Genomic DNA, 19,907 nt, shown 5'->3' with positions numbered 1-19,907 from the left:
GTATGTTGTTACCATTATAGCAACCTTGTCACTTAACCGATTATTTACAATAAAGCTGTGCATGTAAAGAAGAATGTAACTACATACCTCTAATGCTGCTTGCACCGCTCCTATGATCAAGGAGGAATTGCCAGTTTAAGTCTGTGCAGAAATCGACACATCCAAAGTAACAATCTCCGGTGTCCTCCACTGTGCTCAATGGTTCCTCCCGCCAATGCCTACATCACTACAGGACACAGATGTGAGAAGAACTGCTAAGCCCTTGCCAACTACTAGACTCAGGAGACATAGAGGCTGGAGGGAAGAACCAAATTGCACAGCGGAAAACAGAGGCATCTGACACCCCTGGAAATCTCAAATGCTGAAGGCTTTTCCGCAGCTTGTACCACTTGGAGAAGGTGGAGTTTGGACACTGCCATCCAATAAGATAGGCATTCAACATCTTCTCTTGTAGGAGTCAAAATTTCTTTGGACAGAGGCCCTGCTATCTAAAATTACAGTCAACTATTATTAATTCCCTCCCGGGACACCATTGTTGAAGACCATAGTTGTGGAATTGGAGCAAGCATGTATCTGGGGAGCGGAAGTGGGTACTTCAGGTCAGGGTTGGGGGCACACAAAATTGATAAGTGCACATTGTTTGACAGTGCACTTATTCTTTATTGAGTCTCATTTCCAGTGTTTACAGGGAGCTGGTCATGTGGTACCAAAAGACAAACCTGAAGCATCTTTCATTATATTCCATCAGTTCCTCAATAACAAGTTCTTCTAGATCACCCCAATCGATGAGACAACACAAAAATCTTTGTTAAATCAGACCTTTCTGTTATTCTGTATGTTATGTGTTAGTTATACATAGTGTTATTGATCATTAAGGTTAGACAGTTTGCTTTTTTCACAATGATGGTAAACTCCTTTAAATATGTTACTGCTTTTTAGAACAATGATGTCTTTATCAATAAAGTCTCTTGTTGGATAAAAAAATAAATGCATGTTGGAATTTTAAAATCAGACGTAAGATTCCTCTGGAATCCTGTTGCCCTCATACAATGCTTTTGACAGTCTAATATGATCCACGGGCCTTCCTGTAGACTATTGGACGGTTTTGAGTGAATCATTTTGGGAGACCCTTTGATAGTTAGGCCACCTCAAAGGTTTCTTATATGCTCTCACTGAGCTGTATCTTAGAGTAAACTCATTCTATGGTCTCCATAGAGACTTGGGTATGTTGGTTCTCAGACAGCCTCATTGGTGCCTTCGGTGGTTGCTGGAAGAGATGTTGTCTCAGGACGGTACTTCTCGATGACTTCACGCAAACTCTTGGAGAAGTGTAGATCTCCACCAATAAGAATAAAACCCTGCATAAAACATAGGCAGCAACATCATACATCTTGTTCTTATTAAAGGCACCAACATGTCAGATTAAATCTTGTGTGACATTTTGGCAACTTACAGCGTGATGTGTAGTGGTTTCTCTGGTGAAATCCAACCCTTCGGGAAGTGGGATGCTGACTCCTCCCTTTGTTCTTTCTGTGGAACATAGGTCAATTATAAGCAGAATTCTTCCATCTCTTGTTAAAAATCTTGTGTCAATTATAGGGGTGTCTCCATCATACATCTCAATAATGAGTCCCTTTTTCCTGTGTGGTTTCCTTGTATGTGTTTCCTACTCATCTCTTGGTTCCAGCTGCATTCTGATTTGTGTATGCTGCCCCAGCCAGCTGTGACTCTGAGCACATTGTTGCAGAGGTTTCTCGCAGTGGGCATGTGGATTGCATTGAGTTGCAATAGAAACTTGCTCCTCACATCTCTAAGAACAGATTGATGTGGTAGTGCTTAACACGAGAGTGAAATCAAAACTGACAGTCTTCTATTTCTGGGGGGGAGGCCTCTCCCATTGGTATCGTGCTTACTTTTCACACTCTACCTTGTCACCTTGACCTGCTGCTGGGGCCTAAAATGAAATCCAGTACTTCTAGGTATGGAGCACATGTGACATTCACCCCTTCCTCCCACAATTCATTGCTTGGTTTTGTAAACAGGCAATTACTAGACTTAGGCATTGGGTGGGGAGGGGGGCATGGGTCAGTGGGTTAAGCTTACTTAGGCTTCTGTAACGTTTTCCTTTTTAAGTATGGCTTTGGCCACAAAGGAAGAGTTGCTGAAAGAACCCCTGAGAGAAACTGTAATAATTAGTGATGGTTTAAGGACTGTGATGCTTGGTGTAACTCCAATAGTCTTCAGTGTCTTCATTCAGCACCAAAAACTCTCTTTAGTGATGGCGATAACATATAAAAACTAGAACTAAAGATAGACCAATGATTAACCAATGACATTTTCATTTTCTAGTCTGTGCTAGGCTAATGACAGCTGGAACCCCATTGCTGCTACGCTATATGGCCAAAAGCTTGTCGATATATAACCATCACACCAATGTGAGCTTTAATATGGTATTATTATGGAGTTGCCCCCCTTTGCAGGTACAACAGCCTCTTTTGGGAGGCTTTGCACAGGATTTTGGAGTGTGTGGGTAGGAATTTTTGAGGTCAGGTACTGATGTTTAATAAAAGACCTGGCTCCCATTTCAATTCATCCAAAAAGAGTTCAGGAGGGTTGAATACATTGCTCTTTGCAGGCCACTTGCAGTCCCCTACGCCAAACTCGGCTTACCATTAAGGACAGGCATCACAGTGAGCTGCAAAAGGGTCTTCAGAGGACCTTGCAAAGGTATAAGCTGTGGGAGAAACAATTTACATTAAAATACATTTTCCATTCCAAATGTGTTTATTATAAATTAACAGACAGTAACTTACGGCCAGGGATTCCAGTGCTGACTTGTTTGAATAGATTCTAAATCTGTGAAGGATAATAAATAACTGAAGCAAATATTTTATGCCTTTCCCAACATGTACACACAAAATAGGTTAAATTGCCTATGAACATAAATTACATAACTTCATTAAAAGGTTTTTGTCAATGATTTAGTGATCTCATCTCATGCTCATGTAAATGTTTCACATAATAAGAAAACAAGATATTTAAAATGAAATTAGTTCTGTCATAAGAATAAACTGGCTCTAGCATGAAGTGTTATTTAGCTTGCTTGGAGCCTATTTATGAACAATTCACAGAGCCATTTGCCCTGCGTATCTCTTGAATGTACATTCTGTGTGAATTAATGCACAAAAATAACGCTTTTAGTATATTTTTTTTATAAGTCTACTAGATTGTAATTTTGTAAAGTGCAGCATCAAACTGTTGGCGCTATATAAATCCTGTATCAAAATAATAATAATAATAAGTCCAATGTAATTTCAAATGTCATCATGTAATAAGGCTTTATGGCCACCAGATGGAGGTGATGCATAAATGAAATAAATACTACTCTCCTATGCTTCACAGCGCCATCTAGTGGCTATATTTTACATATAGTCCATTGGATTTGAAAATAAAGTGTTCTAAAAATATTTGTTTTGGGCTCCGTTTGCACAGTATACACGTTCATGGATTTTTGCAGGGAGAATGACTCTGCAAATTGATTATAAAAATAGCCCTAAATGTTTAAAGGAGAACTATGAGGTGAGTGTTTTTCACTCATCCTCATTGTTAGAGCCGACCTGTGACAATGAAGCTGTCACTGGTCGGCTCTATTGATTGGGAAGTGCGCAGAAACATGCAGTGATCTGCTCACTTCCCAATCGTCTCCGTGCAGTGAGCGCTGACTGTCAGTCACCGCTCCCCGCAGGGATTTCCCCATCCCCTCTCCGATCCTCCAGTGCTGACTGGCGGAACGGACGGGGAGGGGGCGGGCACAGCTGGCTCTGCCTCTAGATAGGCAGAGCCAGCTGTCATTCACGCAGTTAGGAGGATCTTGACAGAATTGTCGGGATCCGTCCCGCCTGCAGCGCTGTCAGTATATCGCGGGCAATAGTCCGCTATATACTGAGCTTTGGGTCACGGGAGGAGGTTAGCATATGTACTCCCGTGACCCTAAAGAGAACTATGGGGAAAAACACTTACTCCATGGTTCTCCTTTAATGATCTTCAGGGCTCAACAGCACAGTAAATGTTAAGCACTTGGCATCGTGAGAAACCTTCAATCGAAAGTCACCTAATTTGCAGCACAGTTGAATGTGAGGCATTTATTAACAAGGAAATAAACTCGCAATGAAAAATATAAAATAATTTATGTAGTTTCTGCTTTGAGCCATCTAAACTTTTGCATGCCACATTTTTTTAATGCAACCCACCACAATGCCCACATCTTCACATCCCAATGCATTGTGTTAGTGCATAGAGGTGCCATTCAAAATGAATACCACCCCTATGCACCACATTATATGTGTTGTCTTGCATCTGCCATAAAGCACAGTAAACCGTATGGTACCGCAATGCACTGGTGTGAATATACAAAACGCATGACTGGGAAGGAGAAGGGAGTTTTGGATACATTACCGCTTAAGGTCCAGATGAACTTGTAATGTGGTCTTCTTCAGAGTTACCCGGGCACTAAGTCGGGATTCCTGGAGACAGATACAGTGATGAATTAAAGTATATCTAGACCCTAAATGGATGACATTTAGTTTCCTATAGCATTGTGTATCGATTTGTGCCTGAACAGGGGGCCTTTGTGGCAGGATCACCAGGTATTCTTTTAATGACTATTGTATACTAGCAACACTGAGAACAATGTTTGAAATTACATCAACATGTTAAAGCTTATCTTAGCTTATTTTAGTGATTGGGCTTACATCTATTCTGAAACTACATTAGGCATACTGATTTTACCATACTTTATTGCAAGTCATTACCCGCTTTTGTTCTGTATATACTAAGGCAAACTTTTCCAGTGAAAGTGAATACTAAGGGGGCATATCTGTAAAAAATAAGTCAAGGCAACTGGACTTGCTGTATTTTTCTTGAAGACGTTTCACTAGACATCCGACCAGCTTTCTCAATTCAGAATTCTGAATTGAGAAAGCTGGTCGGATGTCCAGTGAAACGTCTTCAAGAAAAATGCAGCAAGTCCAGTTGCCTTGACTTATTTTATACAGATATACCATGACCTGGATGAATGAGAACCTTCACAGACACTAAGGGGGCAGATTAGCCTGCTATGATCATTTGATCAGTCCCAGTAATATAATAAAAAATATTCAATATTCCTCAGGATTCTTCTAGATGTGGGTTTTTTTTTGCATTATTCATGTAAGTTTACAAGTTTATTAACTGATGTGTTATATGTCGCCTACTTTTTAAAATTATTTGCATCACATTTTTTTTTAGATCTATGCAGGGTGCATCCATGACACTCAGTTAGCAAAGCATGCTGTGTTGTATTGCCTATACACCGACTAAGTATAACCGAACTAATGCTGTCTTTGCTAAGACCAACACTGTCTGTATGCTTTGTGGAAGTCTGTGTATAACTGACTACTCAGAGGAAGTGTGTGCTTCCTCTGAGTAATTTAGCAGGCTGTGTAATCTGAGCTCTTCTGCTTTTTAGGTCTGTTTACATCACTATAAGAGCTGGTGAACAGATAGTACTCTAACAAGGAACTTGTCACCTGCTGGCTGCAAGTGAGAAACATGAACATAATGAATGAATAAAGAAAATATATAAAAACTACACATGTACTATCTATATATATATATATCTATATATATCTATATATATAGATATATATAGATATATATACATATACACAACAATATTAAAGTCAAGCATTGCACTTACCATGGTCATACTGCTCAGCTGCACAGGGGGCTGGGCTGGTGGAATCAGGTATATGTTCAAGATGGCGTTGACTGAGACACTTGTTCCAGTTGGCTTTATGGTGAATCGGGGAGCTGTGGAAACCCGTAATTCTAGCTTCATTGGAGCCTCAGCCACAGAAGGATCCTATAAGCAGGATCAAAAGCACAGAATTGCAGTGTCATATAAAATACAGATTAATCCCCAATATCAAATAGATATAGCAAAAGTTATTTTGCTGTTCTCCGAAAACCGGAGTCCAAGTCTTATTTTGCACCTGGAGGCACTTTTATTCACAAATAGGGTGTATTACCTGCCTCGTGAGTGCAACTATCAAGAACTTTGTATACTACACACTAATTCCTGAGTGTAGTGTCACTTTAATACAGAAATTTTTATATAATATCTATTGAGCCTAAGACCTCAAAGATGAATTCTGGGACCAAAAGAATGTCATGGTCAGCAGGCTGTGCATGCAACCCCCATATCGTACAAGCCTTACCAGAAGCATGAGACTTCCAAAGTATGATGTCCTGAGCAAAACCTCCAAGTCTTTGGGCACCTAAAGAGACAAATAAATGTTGCAAAGATACCTCTACAGAAATAACAACCACCTATATTACAAGTCAACAGAGACATAACATTATTTTAAAAACTGATAATGCTGCAAGGATGTTGTTCTGTGCACTATACAACCATTTAATAAATGATTTTGTGCTTCTACAAGTAAAACATGTAATACTGGATGAAAGAGAAATACAAAGTTGCTTCTCATATATTTGGTGGTGTTTAAAAAACACTTCAAAATGCTGGTTTAATTTGGCAGAATTATTTCCTTAAAGATAACCTGTGGCCAGGGTATAGATATACAGTATATATGCACACAAACACACGCACGCACGCACACACACATTACAGTATTTAATGCAGCAGTAGCTTGTCTAACTGAAACTTCATACTGAATTTTGAACCGCCTTAGAGGGTATAAGTCCTTGGGACATTGGGATGGGTAATCCACTTGTGTATGGAAATTGCAGGTTTGTAAAACAGGCTATAAAGAGGTAGATAAAAATGTTTGAAAATGACCCGTGTGCCAACTCTGCTGCCTATAACACAAATCCATACATTTTTTAAAGCTAAAAAATGCAAGTGGAATGCACACCTGTGTGAATGAACCCATAGGGTGTAATTTACCAAAAATGAAATTTCTGTTCAAGGCATGCCCACAATTTAATTTATATCCTACAGATTATTGTGCAGATTTCTGGGAAAATCAATGAGCCAATCACACAGGCAATAAATGGCATTTGCGTTATTACATTAATTTTTTTAACAGTTTTAAAAAACTACAATGGCTTCAGATTGAAATAGAAAGGTCATTTTTTTATTTTTTAAGAATATTTTATATGTACAAATACAAGTAGACTCTTCATAGTGCAACATGAAAAGAGAACTATGGGGTAAGTGTTTTTCCCCGTAGTTCTCTTTAGGGTGACAGAGGACATATACTAGCATCCTCCCGTGACCCAAAGCTCAGTATATCGCCGGGCTATTGCCCGTGGTATACTGTTAGCGCCGCAGCAGGGACGGATCCCGACATTACTGTCGAGATCCACCCAGCTGCGTGGGTGACAGCTGGCTCTGCCTATCTAGCTGTGCCCTCCCCCCGTTCATTCCTCCATTCGCTGGAGAATCTGCGCTGTAGAATCTGAGAGGGGAGGGGGGGAATCCCTGCGGCGAGCGGTGACTGACAGTCACCGCTCACTGCAGGGAGACAATGGGGAAGTGAGCGGATTGGTGCATGTTTCTGCTCATTTCCCGATCGATAGAGCCGACCTGTGACAGCTTCTTTGTCACAGGTCGGCTCTAACTATGACGTTGAGTGGAAATCACTCACCTAATAGATCTCCTTTAAGAGTAAGGTAATTTTAAAAACATTAAATTACAAAATGGTTAATGTGGCACATTTATTTTCCTTACTGAAATCATACAGGGTTATTCACAAAAGGGTGAAGAGTTTGGAGAAGGCAGGAGAAGTGAACAATCTAGGACAAAATAGGTGAATTGAAAAAATTCTCCAATTCAGCTCAATTTCAGTTATTTTGGCCTAGATTGTTCACTTCTCCTGTCTTCTCCGAACTCTTCACCCTTCTGTGAATAACCCTGATAGTGTGTGAGTACACTCACCTCTTCATTAGCAATTTCCAGGCTGAGTACGCCCGATCGATAATACGCATACATTGCAGAATCAAAGAAATACTCAGAGAGTGCAATATACACCATGCGTTCCTTCTGTTTTATGTGCAGGGCTGGAGATGTGTTGGGAATTGAGTCATTCTCTGCATTCAGGGAATAAAACATACCCTAAAGACAACAAACATATACAAATATGTTATTAAGTATGATTAGAGTGTATAAACTACATATAAACACAATAAGGGACATTTATCAAGCAGATTAGTGACACCATATGACACAAATGAACCTGCTTCTCATTTAGCAAAGTATATGTTACAGTTCTGTGTATTTGTGACTCCTGCAGCTAAAATCATGGGCTGCAGAAACAGATTGCAAGTGTCCAAAACAGATTTATTACTGAAGAAGAGACATCCCACTCAAAACAGCAGCACAATTAAAGAGTATCTATAGTTAAAAACTAGAAATATTAAATTTCCATAAGTGGTGGGTTGGGGGTGGCGTGCCCCAGGGTTCTGTCTTAGGGCCAATGCTGTTTAACCTGTTTATTAACGATATTGAGATTGACTCATGCAAGAAATATTTGGATGCTTTCCTCAGTGAACACAATATAAAAGGGGATAGATGCTCTTAGTGACCCATACATATACACATATAGCTTGAACTAGATCCCCGTGTCTTTATTCACCAATAACAACTATAAGTTACATACATCCCACTCCTAATAACTATATCGATTTAGACATTTGTAAAATGACTTATTGAAGTTGCTCATAGGATGTACTTCCTCGGTGCACTGACACAATTTCACTAAGCCCGATGAATATGCACTCTCTCACAGAGCCTGCCTTCTGATCTACAATTCAACATTATTATATTATTATTATTATTATTATACAGGATTCATATAGCGCCAACAGTTTGCGCAGCGCTGAACAATGTAACATCATCATTGCTTGCTGGAAGCAATGCATAATGGGATATGTGGTTTTGAGAAACTGAGATTACATCACATCAAGCAGCAGGGAAAGAGACGCAAAGCACACTGAAAATCCAGGAAGTTGTTGGAAGTGATGGGCAGACAGAAGGCAGCACTCACAACATAAAAGGGATTTTTTAAAGTAAACTTTGATTGCATTATCAAAAACAACTCTAGTATGTATTCCTTTTACAATGCCGATGTTATAACTGTATAATATATGCTATGACCAGAAAAGTGGTGCTAAGCATTTACTGAATTTCCACCATATCTGTGTGTCCCCACCATGTCATCCTTTGTGCCCCCACCATATCATCCTGTGTCCCCACCATGTCATCCTGTGTGTCCCCACCATGTCATCCTTTGTCCCCACAGCTTCTTGGAGAGGCACCGCATTAGGATAGGGGCTACTTGCCCCCCACTGAAAATAGTCTCAACGGTGATATTTACATATGAATGGGCGGCACTTTTTACATTTGAACAAGCCACGACTCATTCTCCCACAAAAATGACCGTGCGTTGTTGGAGTGTTCGGGTTTCGCTTGAAGAAAAGGTGGCAACCCTATGCCGCTCCAAGAAGCGGGTGGAGGAAACAGACAGCGATCGGCGCTGCCGAAGTGGCGGAAGTCCCCGCCCTTGGATTTCCACTCGCCCCCACGCAATTTTCACTCGCCAATTGCGAGGGGCGAGTGGAAATTTTGAGCCCTGGTCTATATCATCCCCTGTTTAGGCTACAGTGCACTGACAGACCTAAACATAACATTTTCGTGAAAATATAATTGCACAGATGAAAGATTTCACCTACCCTGAAATCCATATCCAGACTGTCTTCAGATACAAGGGGGTCACTCAGCAAGGAATAGTCTATGCCAATGTAATCATCTACTGGATTCTTCACTGGAATAGTGGAGAGAATCATTATCAATAACTAGAGAACTCAAAGCGCCTTTACACATATTACATTAACCACATCTATTTTCTTTTGGACTATAGTGGGTATAACTCCCTCCTATGCTTGCCAGCGTTATCCAGGGGCGCTAGTGCCGTGCGAATGGCATCTGTCCGGCTATACGTCAAGCAGAACTTTTATAAATGTACCCCCTAGTCTCATATGATTAATTTGTAAGGTTCATTTATATACATTTGTGAGCAGGCAATATCCAATTAAAGTAGACCTTGCAGTGCAATGCAAGGTCCTCATATACTGCCTGGCTCCACTCCCCCTTGCTAATAGTAGGTAGGTTACCAGCACACAAAAAAAAGAAGAGGTAGATGTTATACCTTATCCACTTTTTTTCCAAATTACTTAACATGACATAACTATCCTTCCAGGAAGATTCCTGGAAAATGTAAAGCAGGCAAAATCTTGTGAGAAGATGCTCCAGTCCATTCCAAGAGAGTATTCTCACGATATTTGGGCTGCTATGTTATTTCCAGGATCATACCAGATGGAATGCAACGTCAACCGTGCCTAGCAGCCACGGGAATAAGGTAAGTATGAAATCTAACTTTTTTCTCTACAGGTAACATTTGGCTGTACAATGATTTTACAGGGGGAGGAGGCCAAGTCAGTGTATGTGGACCTTTGCGGACCTTACATTGCACTGCCTTAACATAATATCACATAAGACATAACCAGCATCAAAATATTGTTTTTATATCTGAGCTCTTTCCAAATTATCATTGTTATAAGTATATAGAGCAAACTTTCTCAACCGCGACACCTTGGAGTGCCTTCTGGCTTTGTTAGGGGTGCCTTCAAAGTTTTGCACAGTATTATTAATTTCCATGGTGGCCACTAGCACCATGGACACCCATGACACTAATACAGTGTAGCTGCATCCCAAATCTCCCCCAGCATACAGAAGAGGACAGAAGTCCACGCCCTTCCAGACCTGCTCCTCCTCCCGCCCTCTGTCATGCTCCTGCAGCCGCACAGTGATAGAGGTTATAAGCTAAGACTGCTATGAAGGTGAGAACTGAGAACTCTGATGTGAAGGGGGTTTACTGATGGGAAGGGAGCTGCTAATGGGCCTCTGATGTGAAGGGACAGCTCCACAAAATGCTTTGTTTTTTGCGTGTGGTCCCCCTAAAATGCATCAGATCCCTATTTAGGATAAGATTTTGGGGAAAACCACACATAATTATTTACTGTTTAGACTGGGGTGCGTTGAGATCTTGCTTACTTTTAAAGAATGCCGTGACCGAAAAAAGGTTGAGAGATGCTAATATAGAGTAACATGCATTCTTATCAGCAACTGATCTTTATGATCTACACAAATAAGTAAAACTACCCTGAACAAGTTTGTCAGCATTTCAAAATATAATATACTGTAAAATAAAGACCTCATTGATTGTGGTGTCTGCTTTGGCACCAGACAGAATGACAGTATGACCCTCTCATTGTTTAGAACTTCAGGGCCACAGCATCTCCTGAAGATAACATGGACAGGAAATGCCAGGTTTCTTAATCTCAAAATTAAAATGTTTACTGGGAAACTTTTCCTTCAGGATTTTGCAGGGCGGAAGCATTGTTGTATTTCACTGCATACAAGCTAATCATTTTGGAGACTTCGCAGTTCAAGGACTGCCTAATGTCCAAGGACAATAGATAATAAGAGAAAAACAATGTCTACGCAACAAAGTATAAAATGTGAAATTGCCCAAGATAAAGATTGTTGTATTTTGCAAAGAAATTCTCATGACTTGACCATCAGCTCATATTTAAAAGGTACTGTACACGCAAGGTTTAATATTAAAATCAACAGCACAGGTAGTATAAAGTAGATATAGTATGTTAGTATTGATGACTGACATACAGCAGTTATACAACAGTTTTAAATATTATACTATTTTAAATATAATACAATATTTCAAACTAGTGAATACATTTTTCCACAGTATTCATGAAAGTCGTAGGATAAGGTAATTGTGTACAGGAACTTGACATGACCATTGGTCAGCCATTGTTGAATGCTAAGCACACAAGACAAATTTATCGATTTTATTGGAGAACCAAGAAGTGAATGTCTAAAATATATACAAAATTAAATAAATAGAAACAGACTCACCAGGTATTGTGTTAAGTAGAGAATTAAGTAAGACCAACCCTGCGTGCCTGAGAGCTGGACAGATCTGTAAAACCAATCATTATTATCACTTTTGGGAGCAAATACATTTACAAAAATAATAGGTAATATAATACAAGATGCCTTTTTTTAGGCATGTATAAAGGTTAACACTGCCTTTGCACGGGTTATCCTTCTCTTCTCTCTAATGATGTCCCATAACTATTGTGATTATGAAATTTAAATGTATTATTACACTCAAAGGGGTTGATTTACTAAAAGGCAAAAAGGCTGTTCACTTTGCAAGAGGATTTTTCCCTAGCTTAGTAAATGTGGTGAGAATTCGGTTTGCATAGAACACCCAATCACATCATTACAAATTAAGCATAAAAAACGTTTTTTTTATAAATAATACAATAAATCAATATGTTTATTTACATCAAGCTAATCTTTTTGACATTTATTCTATTTCTTAAAATAATGGAAAAGACTATATGCTCTCTTTAAAAAGATAATGTAAATTCCTAGCTGTATTTTAAGGATTAACATGTGCAAACACCATGCAACATCATACTGCATCTGGGCACCTCATGTGCATGCTAATTTGAAGAGATGAACTCTATAATCATGTATACATATGTCACAGAGATGCTACCAATCGTACCCTAGGCATGAGGTCTGGCCCCATGATGATTATGGTGTGTTTTTGAAAAGGAATGCATTGAAAGCTTGCCATAATCGAGTACAGGTGTCTGCACTCCTGGTTTATCTCTCTATGTTAAACCATGTTAATATGTAAACTATATAATATGTCATTTTCTGTAACAGAACAAATGACACAAGGCCCCTGCTGCTCCTGTTTCAGCCCTTTTCCCCCTAATTGGGGGACCACATGCGTCAGTAATGGCTCAGAATGCCAAGAAAACCAAATGTGGGAATCTATGGCGTATGAATTCAGCAATTGTGCTGCTGCGTAACAGAATAATGCCGATTTTACTGAAAGACTGGTAAAAAAAAGAACTGTTCAAAAATATTGCCCATTTAGAACAAGGGGTAACCACATGTGCCAATGTCCCACTAATATGATTGGGTATATTTACTTTGTTTTACTTTATTTAGAACAAAAAGTGAACATTCACTCTGAAAAGTGGATTTCTTTTTTCAAAGTGAACACGTTCCACTCCTTAAAGGGTAAGCTTACATTCCCAAATTAATTTGGGAAAATGGAATTACCTGCTCAAATCTGGCCCTCTCTCCCCCTTCCTTGCTATACTTACCTTTCGGCAAATGTTCCTTCTCCTCCGCCGCTCTTTACTGCTGTGTAGTGCAGCCCGGTGCTATGGATTTTGAATTTCGCTTGCAAGTTGCGAGTTTGCGTGGTTAGCACTTCTACCCAATGAGAAGTGCTTCTGGCTATGAAGCACTTCTTATTGCTCAGTGCAGTCAGTTGACCGCACTGACCAATGGGTACTCACAATTTATGAACGAAATTAAAAATTCATACCGCAGGGCTGCACTACGTGGCATCATGGGGTACTGGTAGTACACCCGTACTGGCGGAGGGGAAGGAATGTTTGGCAAAAGGTAAGTAAAGCTGGGGGGGTAAAGTGGTCTTGATTTGAGCGAGTAATTCAATTTTTCCTAATTCACTTGTGGAAAGTAAACTTACCCTTTAAGTAAGTCAACCCCACTATGCCTCCAAATGTTTGAACTCAGGTGTTTCTAGTGAAGGGTACTGGTAGGTAGTTCTATAGATACAAGCACATGTTAGATAATTGTACTCTTCGAAACCTTGTGGCAACAGTTTGGTGAGGGACCTTTTTCTATTCCAGAATGACAATGCCCCTGTGTACAAAGTCTATAAAAGCATCATAAAACCTCATATAAGTGAGATGGCAAGGTGTTCACAAACTTTTGACCATATAGTGCATTAAACAAAGAGGGCAAAAAGACGCAAGCAAATCACAGGTAGTCACGTTGATTGCAAATATGTCCCATGTAAATTATTCTAAGATTCTCTATACTACCAGAACTGGCATTCATAAAAACAAATATAATTCAAGGGAAATGTTACCTCTTACCCCTGCTAGCTCTCCTCTGGTATTATTAGTGCCACTGTGTCTCGATATTTTATAGCCTTCAAACCTACCTGCTGGTTTAGAAGAAATCGCATCCCAGTTGTTATGAATGTAGCAAGGAATTCATATACCCTCCTGCAATGAGAGGAACATACTTATGACCAAAGTAGAGGTAAAGGTACACTGTTAAAGCAACATTCTGGATGTGGACTGTATATGTTCTATGACAAATATTCTCATTCTTCTACCTAGAAATGACAAGAGTCACTGCTGCATTCCACCTCCGACTGCAGATCAGTATTAACACCCGGTGCATGCTGCAGTGTGCTCCCACTCCTTATACAATAACTCTGCAATCTGCCGCACGAAACTGGAATCCGTATAATCAGTCCGGACCTCTATGATTAAGCCCAGGTGGTGAAATACGTTAGAGGCGTTAGAATGGGAGAGCTGTATTTACCAAAACGTTGGACTTTGTATTGAATTTACAACAATAAACTTGGATTTTACGGATTACGGTCTCGTGCGGCTGATTATAGAGATTCCTATTCTTTTGTTGTAATAAGCCATGCACTGCTTCTACATAAACTCTACGTCACAATGGACTGAAGTATGCTTGATTGAGCAGCTGTGTGACCCTAGACACGAGACAACCTCCATGTGAATGGATCATGCAATAGATCCACCACATCCACAAGAGGAGAAAAATACCGGCTGTTAGACGTGGAGCCAAACACCACTGTGTTGAACACTGGTGTACTTTAAAACCACGGTGCACCGTGTCTACAGTTAAAATCCAAGGGATAAGCTTCCCCAAGACCAGAGTGGATACGACAGGGTCGAGACAACCAACAGTGAGTACAACGACATATTGATGGTAATATATCTCACATGTCTCCCCTCTCCAGTCACGATTAAGTGACGGGTGTTATGGACTCACGCTGAAGCCCGGACATTGAAATAATATATCCAACAGTACAGTGATACTTCAAAGAAATCCTAATTACCTGAGTTTATGTTTACTACGGGGACACTGCAATACTGCTATCGAAGAATACATTGTTTCTGAAATCCTTAAATGGACACAGATCCCAAAAGGATATTATCCATAAATTGATTTCCTTCGTGATACAGGATATCCCCTTATTTACAGGAATACAACTGTGGCCATTATCGAAGATCACTTATAAGTTGCTAGGGATTAATATCACAAACGAAGAATTCCCTCGAGGACAACTAGGAGGTTTACATTGTCAATATATGTGTGGGGCCCATGGGTTTGTATGAGTGTATGCATGAGTGTCACAACGTTGTTTTTTAAATTTTGAATTTTGAGAAGCATGTCAATGTTCCTTGGCATCCTGGTTACTATAATAAATTTTTTACTATTTTCATTGATATAACTGGTCTCGATTTATTTTTATGAACCGCTACTCCCAGTTACTCCTTACCTGGGAGACCTTTTTGCTTTTTTCGACTGCTTTGTATCTCTATGCTAAGGGACTGCTCCATTTATTTGCTGTCCTGTATCAAATTATTGCAGACCCCATTCAGTGAACAGAAGGAGCAGTGAGATCATCACTGTCCTGTACATAGTCTGTGCAGATAGCAGAGCTGTGGGTGGGACTCAACAGGCCCCATCAACTATAGACAGCCTGCAGAAAACTACGCAAGGGGGCGGATACAAGACCAGTCACCCTGCACAAGGAGAGTCAGCAGTAGTGACCGGTCTTTATTACAGGAAGCTGCTGCACAGAGGTAAAGTTCCACACTGTATTACTGCAGAGATTTGGAAGAAGTACACAAAGTACAACAAGATTCAAGAATAGACTTGACTCTTGTATTTAGGTGACATCTTCTTATTCGAGAGATCAGCTTCAAAGCTCAACTGCACCCAAAACTTTTTTTGGGTTTGGGTTATCGTGCCGAATGGTTAGAATATCTGTTAGTTAGGTAGTATCCACTTTGCCTCTGGAACAATTTATTCCTTTTTTTTTCAAATGTTAAAATCTGCATTTTTTGGCAACAAAATTACTTTTAAAAAAAACCCAAACAATTATATATTTTCTGAAAGCGGAAGCAGAATAAAAAGATGGTAGTTGCAATTTTTTATGTTGCATTATATTTGTGAACCTGTTTATACAATCTCGATTTTTAGGAAAAAATACAGTAAAATAACTTTTGGTGCCCAAAAAAAAACAAATTTGATTCCTAATTTTTATAAAAAAATATATGAGGGTGTTTATATTATAAATTAGGGTGTGACGCGTAAATAGATACCAAATATATCAAGTCTCAAAAACTGCGACCGCAAAACATTGGAAAATTATCGCACCCATACTTATCAATATGTGACGCTTCAAAAGCCTTTACCGCTCATCACTTTAGCGTTAAAGTGACACTAAACTCCATAGTTAAACCTTAAGAATGTATTCAAGTGTCTTAACTATTAACAAAATTGTATCTTATTTGTGTATCAATTGGCTGTAGATCGTCATATCATCTCTGAATTCATACTGACACTGTCCTTCCTTCTGGAGTGCTCCAAGCTCACTCCCATGATGGACTACAACATGTTTAGTTTACTAATTTGTATTGAGATTGTAGTCCATCATGGGAGTCAGCTTGGATCGGTGACTACTTTACAACACACACAGAGACCATGAGGAACAAAAGTAGCCACCCTCCAGAAGGACAGACAGTGTTGGCATGAATTCAGAGATGATTTGAGGATCTACAGCCGAGTGAGACACAAATAAGGTACATTTTTGTTAATAGGGTACTTGAATGCATTTAAAGAGTTAACTCCTGAGTTTAGTGTCACTTTAACCATAAATAAAGGACCTGCGATGATTTATTTCACTAAACTGTGAGCTTGTTTTCACCCCTCGAAGGCTTGGATGTACCAAACATGGATAAAACATGGGATAATTCTGCCTGTGTCCCAATAATGCAGAATTCCCCTCGCTTTCTGTCCCAGGGACACACTGTCAAACCAGCACATGGGGCTGATTTACTTAATGAGCTGACAATCATTGTATTATAAATGGTGTAAATATTCACTTCAATTTTACTAATATTTACAGAAAAGCAAATGCCTGCTCATTTTGAACACTGTCCACCAGGTGACGTAGTGGTTAGGACTTCTGCCTTGCAGCATGGGGGCAAGGCAGGACACTATCTCCAAGGAGTCTGCATGTTTTCCTTGTGCTTTTGTGGGTTTTCTCCCACACTCCAAAAGACATGCTGATAGGTTAATTGGCTCTAGTGCAGGGGTGCCCATTACGTCGATCGCAAAGCAATCCTGGTAGATTGTAATGTCCTGTCCTCCTGCCGTTGGACTTCGCTGGATCTCCGCTGCTCTCCCCTCTCCGATCACTCCAGTGTTTGTAAATAACTGGGGGCACATAGCACTATCTCTAGAACGCACTGGAATGCAAGCCGGCCGACTCCCTGCGTTCCGGGGCAGGAGGGTGCGTGGGGTTGTATTGAAGTCAATGGCACCACAGCCATGCCACCCGCCCACAGTGCGATCGCCTGCCTGCGTTCTGGTCCAGTGCAATCTGCAAAAATAGTGCTTGCAGCCTTTTTGCAGATCGCACTGGACCGGAACCCAGGCACTAATGTGCCTGTGTTCCGGGTGTGGGTGATCGCACTGCGGGTGAGGGGCGTGGCTGCGGTGCCATTGACTTCAATGCACCGCCATGCTCCATCCCCCCTGAATGCAGGTGTTTTTTCGATGGTAGATCTCATTGAGCTTGTCATTTGAAAAGTAGATCTCCGAACGAAAAAATTGTGGGTGCCCCTGCTCTAGTGTGTATGCAATAGCGACTTTAGATTGTAAGTTCCTTCTGAGCAGGGACTGAGGTGAATGTGCACTGCATTAATTGTCAGTGCTATATAAAAAAATAATAACACTCAGTTATGTGGAGATGAAAATAGTGAAGAAGAATTTCCTTTTCACATAATTAAGTGTGAAGAATCTCAACTTAGTATATCAGCCTCATGGTATCAACTGGCCAGGAAGTGGGGGGAAACCTAAAAAAAGGTTTGGGTTAGAGTTGGGGTTTAAATGGCTTCTGCCCTGCCCTTACTTTTGATGAACCAATATTTTATTTGATTATACTTATGCAGGCTTAGAACACAATGCATAACTATCAATGATAGGGCCCATAGCATAACCATAAGGGGGGGGCTGTCTCTTTACAGTCTTATAGCAATACAACTAAGCTTACTTGAGTGTGCCACTGAATCCAGCCTGCATTCTGTTGATAGTTGCATCACATGACATGTTGGTAATCTTCAAACGTCCTCTTGAGTCCCGTGAAAGATCCAGCTCTGTTCTAATGTGCACTCCTTCTGCTGATGCATTGATCGTTCCCACATCATAGCTGTATAACAAAAACAATGACAAGTCACCAGTTACACTAACTGTAGCAAGTGTTTGACCTTGTTGACCACTCTGGCCCTACGACTTGTACAGTATAAGGCATCATTGTTTGCAGGGGTGCCCCTAGCGTCTTCACCGCCTGAGGTGGGGGAATGGTGACGCTGGTGCTCGCTAACCGTGAACAGGGGAGGCAGTGTGCGTTCCACCCAGTTCCTGGCAACCAGTGATGTCATGCCAGCTCTTTGCAACCTGGACTCCACTGGCCGGAAAGGGGGCAGAAGGCACACGGCCATGCCGCTCTGCCTGCTGTCTCCCCAAGTGACCCAAAGAGATGCCTCAGGCTGCCTTATTATATGGATGGCCCTGATTCTGTAGTCCTGTCAGTTCACACTCTACTAATAGTGTTCTAGAACAGAATTCCTCAACCTTTTTTCATTCAAGGCACCCTTTAAAAGTATGAAAATCTCGAGTCTTCCCAGTCTAAAAATCTAATAGATTTTATGGGGGAACACCCATGCAATACCACAAAAGTGGGGTTCCCTTCTTCACATTGAAGTTTCCTCTTTCAAGTCAGAATCCTCCCTTTCACATCAGGAACCCCCGTTACATAAGGTGCTCCTTTCACACCAGAGTAATCCCATTTACATCAGAGCCCCCCTTTCATATCAGAATACTGCCCTTTCACATCAGAGTTCCACCTTGACATCAGAAGCCCCCTTCACATGAGAGTTCTTAGCCCCCCCTCCACATTAGAGCCCTACCATCACATCACGAGCCGGAGGGCGGGAGACAGAGCAGGCCTGGATGGAGGAGAACATCTATCCTTTTCTGAATGGATCCAATATTCACTGGATTTAATAGTGCAGGCTGGTGACTGGTCTGCCTACACCATTACAGACATCCCAACTCTCCCGGACACTGCGGGAGTCCCCCGCTATTAGATAGCGGCTCCCGGCCACTCGGGAGAGCAACATTTTCTCCGGGAAAGGTTACTCTGCTATATCTAGCAGAGTAAACCTTTCCCTGCAATCTGTTTTTTTTTTCCTGACATCGGGGCCACGGGTCGCCGTCAGTCAGAGAAAAAAAAAAACAGCATAGGAATGCATAGCTAGATTGCTATTGGCTATTTTACTTTGCAATAGTCAATAGCAGACTAGCTATTGTACCCAACCACTGCTGCTGTCAGTAGAGGGGGACCTGAAGTTCTCCATCAGGTCCTCTTCTAGTGATTGACAGCAGCAGAGGACGGGTGAAATAGCCAGCTTGCTATTGGATATTGCAAATTGAAATAGCCAATAGCAGTCTAGCTATTCATTCCTATGCTGTTTTGTTAAATTATTGTTCTGACGGCAGCAGCTGTCAGAATACTAAAAAAAATACAGCAGATAGCTTCCTGTGCTATCTGCCATCATTTCAGGGGGGTGCTCTCCCCCTCCCCCGT

General features: G+C 40.8%; 1 protein-coding gene across 1 annotated transcript in view; it reads right to left on the bottom strand.

Moving 5' to 3' along the window:
• Window positions 1-898: 898 nt before the first annotated feature.
• The window catches only part of PLTP (phospholipid transfer protein), a 38,395-nt gene continuing 19,386 nt past the window's right edge, over window positions 899-19,907 (bottom strand). The window contains exons 5-16 of the mRNA XM_018559048.1: window positions 18,312-18,467; window positions 14,148-14,211; window positions 12,002-12,065; window positions 9,736-9,827; window positions 7,943-8,119; window positions 6,258-6,317; window positions 5,738-5,902; window positions 4,456-4,523; window positions 2,814-2,856; window positions 2,671-2,734; window positions 1,454-1,530; window positions 899-1,358 (exon numbers count right to left, since the gene is read on the bottom strand). Of these exons, the coding sequence (XP_018414550.1) occupies window positions 1,236-1,358; window positions 1,454-1,530; window positions 2,671-2,734; window positions 2,814-2,856; window positions 4,456-4,523; window positions 5,738-5,902; window positions 6,258-6,317; window positions 7,943-8,119; window positions 9,736-9,827; window positions 12,002-12,065; window positions 14,148-14,211; window positions 18,312-18,467 (1,153 nt within the window). The 3' untranslated portion in view covers window positions 899-1,235. The remainder of the gene's footprint in view (window positions 1,359-1,453; window positions 1,531-2,670; window positions 2,735-2,813; window positions 2,857-4,455; window positions 4,524-5,737; window positions 5,903-6,257; window positions 6,318-7,942; window positions 8,120-9,735; window positions 9,828-12,001; window positions 12,066-14,147; window positions 14,212-18,311; window positions 18,468-19,907) is intronic.

This window comes from Nanorana parkeri, unplaced genomic scaffold (genome assembly GCF_000935625.1).
Source record: "Nanorana parkeri isolate BGI_ZX_2015 unplaced genomic scaffold, ASM93562v1 scaffold377, whole genome shotgun sequence".
NCBI classification, from domain to species: domain Eukaryota; kingdom Metazoa; phylum Chordata; class Amphibia; order Anura; family Dicroglossidae; genus Nanorana; species Nanorana parkeri.
This window is presented reverse-complemented; position numbering and strand designations above follow the sequence as displayed.